Genomic DNA, 11,278 nt, shown 5'->3' with positions numbered 1-11,278 from the left:
GTATGCTTGATACATTTATAACAATTAATTACTAAACCCTTACTTCATGTATCTTTCTATCCTGAGTCACCCAGATGAGCTTCGAAACCAGGTATTATAAAATACTTAGATTGTAGCTCTTATAGCTGATCTTAGCTGTACATATCATCACTAGAATACTTAGCCTCTACATGTCACCATTGTTATCTATACCTAAGTCTTTCATTTCTTTGTATGTTTACCATTGATTCCGTATGTTACATGTTGCAGAGTCCACGGGCAAGAACTTGCAAATAAACTTTCAAGTGAAAATCAATTATAAAGTCTCACACCACAAATGTCCATAGTTGAACCTCCATCTCCTTGGTGCTTGGCAGGTACATCTAGCCTGACCTCTGACCACTCAATGAAACTTAAAGACTTGATGATATTTATTTTGTCATCATTATCATTGTTTTCATTAGTTTCGTACCACTATTATTCATACATGACTTGTATCGATATCGTCATAATAGCAGCATTTATTTGTTATGATTAGTATTATTGTTTACTTCAGTTTCATTGCTATTGTAATTTTTTCATTTCATTTATTGTTTATTAATTTTGTGTTTGCATGTACATGTAACGCAGGGCTCCACTGCAAAGCAGTGCAATAGCACTGAGCTGGACCACCCTGCTTGAATATCACAGAAATAAATAAATGAAATATTTTTTTGTGGATCTGGAATCAGAAACAGATCTGAACATCGGAGCTGCAACCCAGAACGACAGAATCCAAAAGAATGATTGTTCGTAAAAACGTAACCGTATACGGTCCGTATTCATGCGGATATGGGCGTATGCAACAAAGCAGATGAAACATATCCAACAGTAGACACTGTAATCTGGAACATAAGATTCGAAAAAGACAACATTGATTTTTTTTATAAATACCCACTATACAAAGTCAATGATAGAAAGTTTGCAAAAGCCTTTTCAGCATAGCTATATATAACAATTAAATATTTCCAAGTTCCTAAATTTTTTCAATTGAATACAAAATGGATTTGATAAAGCTGTTAATTTACCTTTGGGCAGGCTAAAGGACATCCACATATATGGTCTAAAAGTTCCTCTTTTATATACACCTGAATGCAGGTGAATTGGAGTTGTGCAAGTACAATTATGTTAAGGAAAAACTATAAAAAAATGTTTCAACTTGTTCTTTTTGCCCCCAGCACCGTTCACAGTTCCCATTACTACTCGAAGAATGATTTTGTGTTGATCACTTTCCATTTGGGACCAAGCACACCACACAGTATTTGGCTTCCTCGTTGACCCAGAAGCCCTCTACTGCAAAGTTGCTTAACTCCGCCAGACGGCGCACCTGATGCTCACTGTATTTACAGCTGTAGTTCTGACCTTCTGCCAGATAAAGCCTCTCGCCAGCCAGGAAATCTATGGTGACATCAAGCTTTCCTAGAATTGAAATGTTGCAAATAAAAAAAGGCATAAATCGGCAAACGGACAACGCGTACAAAACATCCATTGAAACACCACAACTAACCCTCCCCCAAATGAAAATATGTTTCAGGTAAAAACGTGATTTTCCGTGTATAATTAAAGTTGTACAGAATTTGATAAAAACAAACAATTATATCATAAATGTACTTCGATAATATTGACTGCAATGCTAAATTATAAAAGCAACTTAAACAAAAATAAAACGTGTATTTAGACAAAATTTGGCCAATAGAATCGCTGGTTTACACAGTAATACTTACTCAGGTGCACACGTTGATTTGTAGAACTCCTGAGATATTGCTGAACATAGCTGGGCGTGTCCCCGTCAGCAGGGTTCTCCACGAAATTCACGGTGTTCTCAAACGCCATCTTGTTCATGTCTGCCTCAAAGTCCTGAGGTGTATATAGATAGGGGAAAGTTAACATCAGTAAGAAATCTGTATGATTTATAATATTGCTGTTTTCTTTGAACTTTCATATCATATTGTCATACAGCCAGATGGAGTTGGCCAATCAGAGGCTCTCATTTCCTATATATGTGTTATCAGGCCGTAACGTCACACGTGTGCACTTATTATATTGCAATCCATACATAGTATGGGATTGCAATATATTGTTTTTGCTGAGTTTCTTCTCCTCCTGTCAAAATCTTCAAATTGATTCAACTTTTTCATTTTTGGACCAAATGAGCTGAAATTTGGCAGTGTGGTAGAAATAGCAAATACCCCCAGGTGTTTTTTTCACTTTCTTGATAGAGGCCTTAGAATTTATGATATTTAGGGTTTTTGGTCATTTATAGACCAATTATGTATATTTTGGGACCCTGTGCCCTGGTATTACAACCTAATGGCCTGAAATTTGGTACAGAGGTGCATTGGACATATGACCACAGGACCTCATCAACATTTTTGTCATAGATTACTTAGAAATTAGTTATTTTGGGGTGTTTTGGCCATTTTTGACTAAAAATGTATATTTTTGGCTCCTATGCCCTTGTATTGGAACCAAATGACCTGCAATTTCGTACATAGGTGCATTGGACATATGACAACAGGACCACATCAACGCTTTCGTTATCGATCATTTCAAAATTGAGTTATTTTGTTTTTTTTTGGCCACTTTTGACTAAAAATGTTTATTTTTCGCTCCTATACCCTTGTATGAAAGCCTAATGACCTGAAATTCGGCATGAAGGTGTGTCTGGCATGTGCCCACAGTACCTCATTTTCACTTTGGGCATACATTACCTTGAATTGTTGAATTTGGGGATTTTTTGCCATTTATGGACTAAAAAATTAATGTTAAGTTTTGGCTCTTGTACCTATGTATGAAAACCAAATGGTCTGAAATTTGGTATGAAGGTGCGTACGGTATGTAGCCACAGGGCTCTATTCACACCTATGGTGTAAATCAAGCAAAAATTGTGAAATTTTGGATTTTTTTGCCATTATTGACCAAAAATGTACATTTTTGCTTCCTGTGTCATGAGAAAGCCAACTGATCTGGAATTTGGTGTTGGGGTAGCTTTAGCACTATAAATGGGAAACGGGCCACATAGACTGGTTCATTTTGCATAGATTGGGGTGTTCTGGAAGAGTCCATTATTGTATGAAGATGGATTGCAATATGCTGTATTTGCTCCCAAGAAAATGTCGGCCTTTCTAGTTAGAATACACTTACCTACCAGTACGGGCATGGCAGGGGGTGGCTTCCTTTATTAACATCGTTAGTGCGCGTTTCATTGTTTAAAGAAAACGTATACCATCTTAGTACAACATTAGATTACTTATAATTTGTAAAACAATAACATCTATTTTAATTAATGTCCAATTAATTTGAACTGAAAATTGAAAATAAAATTGTTTGCACCCCCTCCCTCTCCTTTCAAGTTGACCGATCCGCAGATCATTCCTCCCTCCCCATGAAAACAGTACAGTAGAATTTTGAAAAGGCTCGGCATGCCAAAACGGCAATACAGGAGTTTGCAAGTTTCTGTAGGCTATATGATAATAGCGTTAATGACCCGCCTGTTCCTCGGTGTATATGGTATCATCATGTCTCGTTCGCGTTGCTCACTCGGTGGTTTTATTAAGTGGTTATAGCAAAGGACCAGGCGTTATGACACCATATACACCTCAGGGCTGGTCATAGCCCCTTAATTATATCATTAGTGTCCTCGGCACGGTAAGTATAGGCCTTGTGGTTTGGTTAGCTGACACAGAGTGCCTCACGTTGAGTACGTAAAGAAGCACACCAATTGTCATCCTGCCGAAAAGAGAAGGAATCCTTCCCCGTGGGAGTGTATCAAATTAATTTATTAGGATACGCAACTTATACCCTTCTGTACAAATCCGTTTACCGGTATTTAAAATTCAAACAAACATTGCCTTGTTCAGGCGATCGATGAAGTTATCCAGCCATGGGCACCGCGTAAACCCGGTCCGGTAAGCCCTGATGACGGCCTCGCGATCAGTGTTCATGTCCAGCCCCAGCAAGAAGCGGTCCTGGACTAGATGTGAAAATCAAACAGTCAGAAACAACTTAAAGTACCGTGTGCAAACCAACAAACTATGACCATTCTTGATAATACCAACTATTAATTGACTTATCCCTATTCGGACGAGGGGATTGAGACTCGTGCTAACTTTGATTGCAGATAACACTAGAACGGCTAGAGCCACCAGCCACTAGAGCTTTTCTTTTAGTTGGTAACGATTTTGCAAAGCTTGGAAGGTTTTTCATTTTCGTTGATGCCATGGCAACCAAAAAAAGTTTAACTCTATTTCATATTTTGATCATTGTTTCTACTTGACGTAATTACTCACCAAATGTAGCACTAACTTAAAGGTTCTAACGATACTAGTAAGCAAAGTAGATGAATGTAGTTTTCTGGAACAGCGGTTTCAAAGTCGTGACTACCTTTGAGACGTGCCCTTATTTCCTTCATCATGGGGAGCTGCTCATCAATGGGGACGTTAGCAAAACTGTTGCCGAGGAATAGGAGAAGTTTGGGCTCCGAGCGACTAGCGACATGACGTAACCCGTCCATGAACAACCCCCCGAATGGCTCCACCGTTAGGGCGTTGTACTCTCGCTCCAGTTCTCGTGAGATTTCCTGAATGTAGTCTGCAAAAGGTCAATGCATCAGAAATTCTTTCGCGTATTGGCCACAGGGAAAAAGAAGCAAAAGTTAATGCAATAGGCGATACCGGCTTCCGCTTGACGAAATGCATTTTTAATTAGTTATTTTGTTCCATCTTGTGTATATTTCTGAACTCTTTTTTTTATTCATTATGCATTATTTTTTTTTTCGACGGATGGAATGTTCTTCAAATATACCTTACCTAACTTTGGGAACTGCGTAGGCTAACATGATTTCCAAGGTCTGAAAAGCCTGAGTTTTTAAAGAAATAAATGGTGCCAGTTATTGTTACCTGTCGCTATGTCCACGGGCACATACGTCAATTCTCCTTGTCGTTCAAGCAAGGCCTCTATAACCGGACGTGTTTTGGAGGAAGCACCACTACCCAGCTCAACCGGCATTGTGGAAGAGGGCATGTTACCAACGATGTCCTTCATATGTTCCTGAATCAAGGTGTGTTCATGATTCCAATGTTTATAGGTCGAAGAAGCACGAACTATTCTGCAAACGAGGAAATATTTGTAAGGTAAATTCTAAAGGTGAAACTGTGGTAGAAATCGTGTACACATTCGTTCAAACAGATGCCACAATTTCCATATTTACGGATAAGATCACCAAAAGACTGCTAAAATCACAAAAGCCAGTTGCCATGCAGAACGTGTGGTAGTATCCACTGCCTGTAAAGAATAATCCAAAGTACATGATAGTAAACTTAACACATTATTCGTGTTATTATTTAGTCAGTTGTACTACAGTACTTTATGTTCACTTTCATATTGCACGCCCAGCTAAACTAAAACCATGAGTTTGCTAATAAAACGTTAAAATTGATTATTTTTACAAGTAGATAACCTACTCACTCCTCGAAGATTTCCGACCCCCGTGTGTCATACAGGTACCAGTGCGGCACATGTTTCCGTTTGGAGGTGAGGCTGGACACGACAGACTTCAGATCAGCAGGAACAGCCGCCATTTCGCACTACTAAATGAAAACACAAGTTTTTCAATGTTTTAAAGTCGAGAGTATCATCTCTCTCGTACCAGAGTTGCAAACATTTGTTAGGCAAGAAAAAGACCTACAGACATAGACACATAGATAACCAAACATCCCTACTCTATTTTACTACTAGTAGCAATTTATAGGCGAGGAGATTTTGTGTCTACTTTGTCTATATCAAAATGGACAACCGTATCAGAATGTTTAAAATTACGTTTTTAAGTTTTCAAACAGAAATATAACCACCAATTTTTCATGTTATGCCAAATTATCGATGCTAAGCTTTTTTAACCCTCAAACCACCGTAGCTTTTTGTGACGTAGATTACCGTATGGGGTCAAAACTGACCCCAAAACGTTTTGTTCAAATACAGTTTTTTGTGTGAATCTTTTTGTGATTTGTATATATGTATAGTTTCATTAATCTATGTGAGACTGTTTGACATGATTAGGTGTGAATACTTCTAGCTCATTATCATAATTTATGCAAAAGATCATGAGGACCACATTTTGCACCAACGCTATTCAGACCGGGAAGGAGGTTTTTGATGCCTGTACCAGCTTCAATGCCATATAGTGCCTGAATGGCTTATGCTAGGGCCACCAAACTTGGTCACTTTTTAGAAAATGTTAATAGCAAACATTTTTAGTGAACAAAGTATGTTCATCATTTATGATGTTGCCATGGCAACGGAATTCTGACAGACATATTTATTACGAAATTCTAGTTTTAACGTTTTCTTGGCAAATGACAATTGTTTATCACATCTTATAAAATTCAACATAAATTTCAGGACTCATTATTAATAATTTATGCTAATTATGACGTCATCAGTCAAAATCCAAGATAACGGCCGATATTACCTAGATGACGTCATAATGTCGTCATATGACATGATAATGGCACAAAAGTTGGTACAATAATTTTGGCTTACATGTACATCATTCTCTGAAAATTTCGTGATCCTACAATAAGTAGTTTAGGTGTGGGTCGCAAAAGTTTGTTTTAAAAAACCCTGGGGTCAGTTTTGACCCCACTGGACCATGTATAAACTTTCGAGGATAACTTAATCAACAATGAGTCAATATCGGTAAAAACGTATAAGAAGTTATAGGACAGATATACAAACAAACTCCTGGAAGGAAATTTGTTTTCGACTAGAAATGACATAATGGCACACATTGATATGTGCCTGGGGTCAGTTTTGACCCCATACGGTGGTTTGAGGGTTAAAGGAATAACAAACGTATGTTATTTTTAACATACGAAGTATGATCAATAAGTTCTCGGCCCCACCTATAGATAATAAGCACAACAGATTTTGAAGCATAGATGTCAAGTATAGAGTCGTATATGAATGTGTACCTAAATTCAAATTAGTGTGATCATTACTTTGCAGGCGACACCAAGTAACGTTAGGTAAGGGATAGTGAAAAAAAGAACGTGGACAATTGAGCTGCGACCTGAGGTGTGCGGGTCAACTTACGCTGCTGGAAGTCAGACACCCACTTCTTTCTGCTTGAAATAGAAAGACAATCATTATCAAACATTTTGACAATGTCTTTTGTTAATGACAAAGAATTTACTGCATGGGGAACTCGACCCACACATGACCGATCACAATTAACCCTTGTTTTTCTCGCCATTTACCTTCTGATTTGGAAAATACGAATGCCTGTAAATTAATGACTGCAATGATTTGAAATTTGGCGAGTATAGATAAAAGCCTTTATACTATGATGTTGTGCCTCAAAATTTGAGTTGTGCTATTATTTCTTGGTGAGGCCGAGAACTTATTGATCACCCCTCGTACCATCCAAACGCAATGGAATCGACTATACAATCTTGCATTTAGTCGGATTTTCTTTTTATCATTTAGGATCAAAGTTCACAAAGTTATTATATTTTGTAGGAAGAAAGGAAGACCGGCATCTTAGATAGCATTCTTCTTCTTAAGTGGTAATTATGACACGAATGTCTTAAACGTATTCTTTAAGTTTGTCCCTTATGTAGGTCATGCTATATCTGAAAACAGCGCCCAGTGCGCTTTACCTTCGCTATACATGTATTCAAAGATACAGGTTAGAAACTAGCTACAGTGGTTCACTTTATATGCTACCCTAACAACAATCCGATACAGTAGTCCAGTATGGAACTGCAACTAAAAGGGTATAGAAGTACCAGCCTTTTTGTAAGCGTTCGCCGCTGAGACAGGATGAAAGCAAAATGAATAAATAACGTTACAGGGTGAATATCTTTGCCTAAACTGTGTGTTTATTTGCCTCTGGTCTCTAATATCATGAATTCAACTGTTGCGACAAACAAAGAAAAGGCTTCAATTCCTAACGTATCATTATGATTCAAATCTCATTTCTTTTCTCAAATGGATATCAAATAGCCAGTAAGAATAAACGTGTAAATGTCTTCAAGAAGCTTTACATTCGTGATTTTGTTCATTCTTGTCTTTTTTGTGAAAACACGAATATACATCATTTTAAAGAAAACGATTTTCAATACCTTACCAACAAATTGATACGATGTAACTTCTGTAATACACAAGCTATTTTTATGGTTCGCGTTTAAAAAGAACCCTCAGTCGGATTATCGATGTATAATATTCAAAACAACTCTGATTTGACTCAGTAATTCATCGATGCACAGGGCTAGTTGACTTAGTTGAAAGAACGAAGGACGTTATGGCCTTGAAAGAATTCAACTAAACGAGTAGTCTGACTGGCGTGTAAGTCCATATGAGATTCGTCTTGTACATAGTTCTTTCACATACAGCGGTACCCACAAATAGCTTACCTGCCATTCTTCATCATTATGTGTCAGTTTTAGGTAGGCCTACTGCGTTTTGCGTTTACCTGCGTACCTGTACTTGATACAGAACGATTTAGATACGTATAAGAGTATGCTATATGTACGTACCACTGCATGTGTAAGAACTACATAGCGTTTTCAGTGACGAAGTAAAACATTTGAAGAAGAAAAGATAAAGAACTTAACCTTATACTGTAAGGTTTTGGTATGCGAGACTAAGTCAGCCCAACAACGAGCTTCTCTTTTATGTCATTATACAGAAACACATTCATTAGGTATCCATTGCCGAAGGACACGGCGAGGAATGCATTATGAGCAGGATAATGTTTTTGTCCTGCTTTAAACTTGTTAGTGTTATTTTGGAAGTCGACGAAGTAAAACACCATAAGAAGAATGTAACAATAAACTCTAATACTTCATTATTTTTCTTAAGTGGTGGACAAGAGAAAGTTATCTGCAAAATATTCGTTATAAGTAGGTCAGCCATTTAGCCAACACAGCGTTGCCATTTCACCTGGAAATACAGGACAGGGTTTCCAACTATTATTACCTGTACTACGTTGCATCTTAATGAAAACGACATAATGGCGCATTCTTCTACAGTATCGCGATAGGCACACAAAAGAAGAAACTGTCCTGGGTTCGCGCACGCATCAGGCTTGTCATGGCACCCGGTATGGCTGACGGCGGGAACTATGACACCAAAATGGCGCAAAATTCTGGAAGATTGTCTGGATTCAACCGATTCTATCATTATTCAACACCTCGTGTAATTTTAAAGTCAAAAAGCAATGTATGAAAAATGTTCACATACCTTTTAAAGGTGAACTGCCCGGACAGTTGTCTCAAAGAAGTGAAAAACTCCAGAAGAAATTGTGACACAACCGTACAATGAAAATATCGACGCGAAAAGACCGACTCTGGCTATCCATCACAATTAATACTGTCATTTCACGCAACGAGAGAATGTCAATTAGTGGGTCGACCAATCAGAGAGAGTTTTGGGGAGGTGGTGTGGTATGTTGATGGAAGTGCTGCCCCTACGGCCGGTGAGGCTATGGGACCGGTGAGGTGAGGTGGTGAGGTGTGGTATTGCAAAAGTAGTTGAACAGGTACTTTCCAATAAGGGTGAGGGCGGCAAGAAACAATAGATGTGTCCTGTATCTGTTACATTTGTTATATCCCAAGGCGGTAGGAGGATCAGTAATACACCCTTTTGTACTAGGATGGCGCTCTCACCGCATTCTCTCTGCCTAGTGACCTAAATTTGACACATCACTCAACGAATTGTATAGAAAAGAAGCGAATTTTTTTAAAAAAACTTTGTTCGTTTTACTGTCCTCTCAGTCACACTTTTACATGCTGCATGATATATCCAGTATGAAATCAAAGGAAACACCTATCCTATTCAGGTCGCAGTGAGAGTGCATCGGGATCGCCGTCTGGTGGAAAGGGGCCTTGATATTAGTAAAAAAGCATATGTAGTCCAGGGATTAATGAGAGTGTCACTGGATCTAGAGTATAGGACTTAAGTTCAGGTGCTAGCTGTTGTATCTCACCAGTACAGAACAATGCGCAAAGGTCCACTCACATGAGTGCCTGTCTCTTTAAATCCGCAAGGCCCCCTTTCCACTACTACACGGCGATCGCGCTGCGCTCTCACTCAGTCACTGTGCCCTAAATAGGATATGTCTATCATTCACATACACACATGAAATATCATACAAAACGTCAACGTGGGACTGAGAGGACGACAAAACACACAAAGTGTAGAAAAATCGTTTCTTTCCCATACAATTCGTTGAACGATACGTCAAATTTGAGGTCGGAGCGCGGAGAGAGCGCCGTCCTAGTGGAAAGGGGGTAAAACAACTCGTATTGACATGTTTGCTTCTTTCACGTAAAATTTACCCAATACTAAGATCAAAAATATATATTCATTAACCCAGCTTTCCCTTAATTTTTCTAACCAAGTTATGTAATACAAGGTTTGTTATCTGTTTTTGGATTGGCTGATTACTCTCTATGCAGAGTATGGACAGCAGGAAGCTTACAATCAAAGGGGCTGTTAACACGCTCCAATGATCTCAGTAAGCTTACGTAACAGTTCCTACCCGGGGCTCACTTGGGGTTTTTGCGGAAACGAAAAATTAAGGTTATTCTAATAAATATGCTCAAGACACACTTGATTTTTTTTAAAAATCCCTTTTGTGTGTTTGTCTTTTATGTCGTATTTTTTGTTATGAAAACAGCCCAGCCGGCCCCTTTATGGAAATGTGACGTGAGCCTAACGACAGCTGTAGCCCAAGTTGTGGCCATTCAGCTGTAAACATGACTATAACTGAGTGTTATACTGTATGAGGTCCGTTTTGACATTTTTCATACGCAGTCGTACGTACAATACGCACCTCATTCGCATCTCAATCATTGTGGCATTTTGAGGTACATGTAATGGGCCGTAGCTGTGCGCATGCCCGCGTACCTAAAACTGACACAAAACCATGAGGTACGTTTTGTGCGAAAGACGGCTTATGAATAAAATGTACTGACCCCACACAGACTTAAAATGCACACTCGATTCTATAAATGTACAATATAAGGTTGTGAAACACACACACAGGGAAGGATCTCCGCTCTTTTCAATAAGTGGTTAAACAACTCACTCGAGACCTGGCTAACCTCAAACACAGGTCCTCAATTTTCTTATCGAGGGACGTCCCTGTGTGAGTGGTTTATAACCTTCAATTGTGTAGAACCGTTCGTGAGTAGGGCTGGGTACCGGTACAGAAAATTCAGGTCCAGGTCCGGTTCAGGTCCAAAGGATCAGGTCCAGG

General features: G+C 38.8%; 1 protein-coding gene across 2 annotated transcripts; it reads right to left on the bottom strand.

The window, feature by feature from the left end:
• Positions 1–803: 803 nt before the first annotated feature.
• On the bottom strand, positions 804–9,347 carry LOC118425179 (histidine N-alpha-methyltransferase-like). Of its 2 annotated transcripts, none has more exons than XM_035834011.1 (7): positions 9,259–9,347; positions 5,485–5,606; positions 4,917–5,125; positions 4,402–4,608; positions 3,870–3,991; positions 1,743–1,875; positions 804–1,437 (listed from the first exon to the last, which is right to left on the bottom strand). In XM_035834011.1, the coding sequence occupies exons 2-7, from the start codon at positions 5,595–5,597 to the stop codon at positions 1,244–1,246; spliced, it is 978 nt and encodes a 325-aa protein (XP_035689904.1). In that variant the 5' UTR covers positions 5,598–5,606; positions 9,259–9,347; the 3' UTR covers positions 804–1,243. The 2 variants fall into 2 exon arrangements, with proteins under 2 accessions (XP_035689904.1, XP_035689905.1); XM_035834012.1 differs by having other exon boundaries at positions 1,755–1,875.
• Positions 9,348–11,278: the final 1,931 nt, after the last annotated feature.

The sequence above is a fragment of the Branchiostoma floridae genome, chromosome 10 (genome assembly GCF_000003815.2).
Source record: "Branchiostoma floridae strain S238N-H82 chromosome 10, Bfl_VNyyK, whole genome shotgun sequence".
In the NCBI taxonomy this organism is placed as follows: Eukaryota; Metazoa; Chordata; class Leptocardii; order Amphioxiformes; family Branchiostomatidae; genus Branchiostoma; species Branchiostoma floridae.
This window is presented reverse-complemented; position numbering and strand designations above follow the sequence as displayed.